This window comes from Engraulis encrasicolus, chromosome 14, assembly GCF_034702125.1.
Source record: "Engraulis encrasicolus isolate BLACKSEA-1 chromosome 14, IST_EnEncr_1.0, whole genome shotgun sequence".
NCBI classification, from domain to species: Eukaryota; Metazoa; Chordata; class Actinopteri; order Clupeiformes; family Engraulidae; genus Engraulis; species Engraulis encrasicolus.
This window is the reverse complement of record NC_085870.1, coordinates 48,076,228-48,081,227: the sequence shown is the minus strand read 5'-3', so window position 1 is coordinate 48,081,227 and position 5,000 is coordinate 48,076,228. Positions and strand designations below refer to the sequence as shown.

At 43.0% G+C, this 5,000-nt stretch overlaps 1 protein-coding gene across 1 annotated transcript in view; it reads left to right on the top strand.

The window, feature by feature from the left end:
* Positions 1-5,000, top strand: part of plch2b (phospholipase C, eta 2b) — a 43,906-nt gene that overhangs the window by 10,398 nt on the left and 28,508 nt on the right. Inside the window, exons 3-5 of the mRNA XM_063216695.1 lie at positions 3,353-3,533; positions 3,773-3,835; positions 4,942-5,000. The exon at positions 4,942-5,000 is cut by the window's right edge and continues 71 nt beyond it. Coding sequence (XP_063072765.1) covers positions 3,353-3,533; positions 3,773-3,835; positions 4,942-5,000 — 303 coding nt within the window. The remainder of the gene's footprint in view (positions 1-3,352; positions 3,534-3,772; positions 3,836-4,941) is intronic.

Sequence of the window (5,000 nt, the reverse complement as noted above, 5' to 3'; positions counted from 1 at the left end):
ACCTTTTTGTTATGCTTAATATGTGGCATATCCTGACTGCAAGAAAACAATTTTGTGACCTGTTTACTCTTATGATGGAACCACACTGTTGGAACATAGTAGAGATTGAAATTTCCCACCATTATGGGGCAATATCTAAAGGCGGTGCTCCAAAATATAATGCCTTGGTAGCTATGTTTGCTGTTTAAAGTCTGTATGTATCATTCAACATTCACTTTAATGCTCTACATGAGTAATGAGACCCTAACCAAGTCACCTCTGCACCACCTTACCATCATATTTGCTGTCTTTCAGACTGACCACTAAATCAAGCTGAAGTATTCATTTTCTATATAACCTGGAGGGTGCATGACTCCATAATTTTCAAAAAGGATTAAATATTTTCCATTCTGTAATCAGAGGACAGTTTCACATGTCTACTAGGTCCATAGAATGAGCTTTTCCGCACGCAACACTGTTTAATGTCTGCATCATGTGCATTAATCAAGTGTTGTGTTTATGGTCATTTTTTCGAGAGCTGTCATTGTTGAAGTGTCATAGTTTGTTTATTTACCACGAGTAGGTCATGATCTCATAACTCGTGCAATGATTACACAGAACTCTATATTACGGAAATAGGCCTTATATGCCTGCAATTTTGATAATTAAATCTTTCTGTGTAATAGATAAGTAATTAGTCCCTCAAAATCTTCGCTGCTGAGTGCCACAGCCTCTATGTGATGGTATTTTATTTGTGCATTCATGTTGGCAGTCAATATAGTTCCTTTTAAAATATTCTTCCTTGTGTAATTTTTAGAATTATCCAACTATTACAACATGTTTTGGCCCTGTCCCAACTTTTTTGAGATTTGTTGCATGGGTCAAATTTTAAATGATCACATAATTACCTCAAAACAATAATTCTGCTCGACTTTAACAACTGATATGTTGTCTGTACATAATGCTATACCTTATTAACATATTAGATGTTTTGAAAATGCCAGCATTTTGATTTTATTCACAAAATACAAAGTGTCCCAACTTTTTTGGAATCCGCTTTGTACATGGGCACTTCTGATCCGATTAGAATAGGGATATTTTTCTAATCCGATCAGGAATTCCCTTGTATACGGCCCGATCGGACTAGATTTCTTTGATCGGATCAGAATTCTAATCGGACTAGAAGAGGTGGTGTAGTCCGATCAGATGGTCCATGTATACACTCTATTCCACTTGGTTGTTTGTGACGCAATCGTGTCACATATTTTAACAAATGAAGCTCTGGTTATCCTAACATTTTAACGCCACATTGGTCGCTGAATTCCTGCAGAACAACTCTCTCCCACCAATCCTGGCTTCGTACTCTCATCCACAGACTTCTTTCTTGTTTGTGAGGTGTTTTAAGTGAACTGGTGACAACAGCGCGTCGGAGTGCCGCTATTACGCACCTGCCCATAAACGCAAGATTAAGTACAGCAGTGTCGCTTCCCACTGCACTTTCAGAAAGACTAAAATTATAAATAAAGCAAGCGATACTTTCATGTTTATCGCAGTTTCAACCATATAACCCGGCCTGTTACTAACCACGGTCCCTGGTAACCGCACGTGGCAGGTATTCGAACATTCGAGGTCACTTAAATGTATACACTTCATTCCGATCAGACTAATCGAATCAGATCTATTCCGATCAGCGAAACAAGCGCCATGTATAAACAGCTAATGACTCGTGAGTCCTTCCCCTAAAGGGCGGGTTATGCTGTCTTCAGAGCCTCAACGCAGTTAGTTTTGATTTTTAGCTCCACGTCTGCGCTATCCGTTTCCGTCGCAACAGTAGGGGACAGCGAGATGATTCAAAGTCTGTTCCCATAAGTCCCATCACTCGGCGGCCATCTTGGCTACGCCTCAAACTGACTATTTGAGATTAGTCAGTGATGGGGTATATAAGAATGAATGGGGGGAATAATGTTGTGTGACAGTGGGACAACACAGCGATACACAACTCATATGGTTGGAATCACAATGAAAAACTGGGTTTAATGGCAGTCTTAGAATGACCGAAACATGAAAGTAACACTTTAAAACAGCGTTTTTCTTTATGCTATTTTTGATCTGCGCATGCGCCACATTCCACGACAACGTTCTGTTTTGCGGCAGGTAGGAGCAAGTTGCGTGGACTTCACCTCTTCCGGCCGGCTGTCAAACGGGCATCCATTCTCCGGTCATTGTACAGAAAAGACACTGGATTTATTTTCTGATAGCCAACGCAGTAAGCACAATGGTCGTCCCTGCTCATCAGTAATAATAATAATAAAAAAAATGGGCTATTGAATAAATTAATGATGTAGGCTAGCCTGCCTCAAAATTGATGTTTTATCATGTTGTTGCCTAAACTGATAATAGCTTTGACCAACGGTGAAAAATATAAGAAAAAAAGCTGAACTGATCAAAGTTGAATGTCTTGCAGACTTGCTCCCGTTTTGCTTTTTCTTACTTATTTGTTTTCAACCATAAGAAAAACCACAACGGGTGTGCACATGTATGCACGGCCGGTTTTGTTTCCGTGATTATATCTGTCCCTTTGTCTTGCACCTGCATTTTGGATGGGCGCAGAAAGGTGATTAATGGTCGCGTTGCGCTCTCTGCCCAATTCACAATGAGTTTCCACGGACGGCAAACAAACCACATGGCCGCCAGCAAACAAACCGATTAGGTACGAGCAGTCGTAAAGGTTTACGTTTGCACTTGCGTCGAGGCGTCGAAACGATTGGATAAGTGACAGCGCAGCTCAGCAAGCAATTGGCTCTCGTTACCGGACAGGTGGGAGTGACGCCGGCAAACGCCATGTTCGCGTAGCCAAATGCTCTCGTTCATTCCTATGGAAGGTTTCATGAGTGATTCGTCTCGTATAAGACCGTCTCTGGATGATTGTTCAAACTGCCTTCAATACAAGACATGTCTGTTGTTTTGTAGCTACACAGACTCGACGACAATGAAAATGAAACATTAAATCTTTATGTCACGTGCGTTTTTAGGGAATTTTTGGGTGGAATAACTGCGTGGCTGACTGCATCACGAAGCAGTGAAGTTGGTTTTGGGGCATAAATCACCCTTTAGTCTCCATCAACTCCATAAGATCTTAATTAAGTCCTTCTCTTCATGTACCTACATGTCATACCTACTAAGACTGCCTGCCTAACCTTTAGGCCACAGCTGTCCCTGATTTATTTATATGTATCATTGATATCAATAAATACTTTCTATATCCCTTACCTTAATCATTTAAGGTGGTAGAGAGTTGTCTGCCACAGATGTTCAATATAGTAGATGTTCATGATATGTAGATGTTCATAATATCCCATTCTTTTCTCTCTAGTCCCGATCGACGCTATCCATGAGATTGTCGAGGGTCGCCAGACAGAGACATTTCAGCGTTTCTCAGGGAGCGATTTCGACCCCAACTGCTGCTTCAGCATATACCACGGGGAACACAGGGAGTCACTTGACCTGGTGGCCAACAACCAAGAGGACGCTAGAGCATGGATAACAGGACTCAGGTACATTGCACACACACACACACACACACACACACACACACACACACACACACACACACACACACACACACACACACACACACACACACACACACACATACACAGTCACTAGACCTGATGGCCAGCAACCAAGAGGACGCTAGAGCATGAATAACAGGACTCAGATGCAGTACACACACACACATGGATAACATGACTCACACACACCCCTCCTGATCTCTCCTCTCCTCTCTCCGCAGGTATCTGCTCGCCGGCATCAGTGATGAGGATAGCCTGGCCAAGAGGCAGCGCACACGCGACCAATATCCTTATTATATGACATTACACTTAGCTGATGCTTTTTATCCAATGTGACTTACAGGTTTTTTTTACAGGGTATTGGTCACAGGTCCTGGAGCAGAGTAGGATTAGGTGCCTTGCTCAAGCCAAGGGCACGTCAACCATGGATGAAGGTGCTGGTAAGGGTGGGATTTGAACCTGCAACCTTCTGATCTGAAGACCAGCACGCTAACCACTGAGCTATGGCTGCCTCACTTTTAGCACACCATCTATTCACACTCCTACCATCAGGGAAAAGATACAGATCCGACCGCTACACCAAAGAGCCAGGCTCATTGGCATGTTAGTCAGAACACACCCACAACCCTTGTGATGGTCACTCCATCACACTGCCTTCCCCTTCGGGAAGCGCATCTGTGTGCTTCACACACTCATGGTGTCCCTCATGCAACTGCCCATCATACTTCTCCCATCATCAATGCTTCACCCATCACTAGGGTCACCAATCCTGGGGGTCCTTCATGTGGAATTAAGGCACACATACAATGGGTATGCTTTCGATGGCCTCACGGTAGCCGACGTGAACCTGAGTATATTAGCATGCCTTAGTGTGTTAGCTTCTATTATTATTTGTTAGCCTGTTAGCATGTTGTCCGCGTGACAGACGATCTCTCCGCTAGCATATTAGCCTACCTTACTGTGTTAGCCTCCATGTTAGCACATTATTCCACATAGAAAACACATAGAAACAAAAAAAAAGATACCTGATGAATGTCTAGGACAGAAACGTTGTGTATTAAAGAAAATGCTGAAATTGTCAGTGTGCAGCAGGTTTTTTTAAATTTCATTGTCTGATTAGTAGTGATGCATGGATCATCTCCTTCGCACCGGTCAGCTGAGTTGTGCGAAAACAAGTCCGAAAGGCGGACAAAGATGCGTCCAAAAGCACAAATATGAAGAGAGTAACGCGACAAATGGTGGCAAAGATCGTGTTTTGGCCGATTTAAAGAATGCGGATTCAGATGGAATGCGGATGCAGATGGACGGACGGACATACCCTCTTATAGAGATCCTAGGACGCATCTAAAAAAATCACAAGTTTAGCACATTGTCCTTGACTTCAGTGTACGTGGCTGCGTTGGACGTTTTCGGAGGCGGATAAGAATGGTGATGGGAACCTGAGCATCG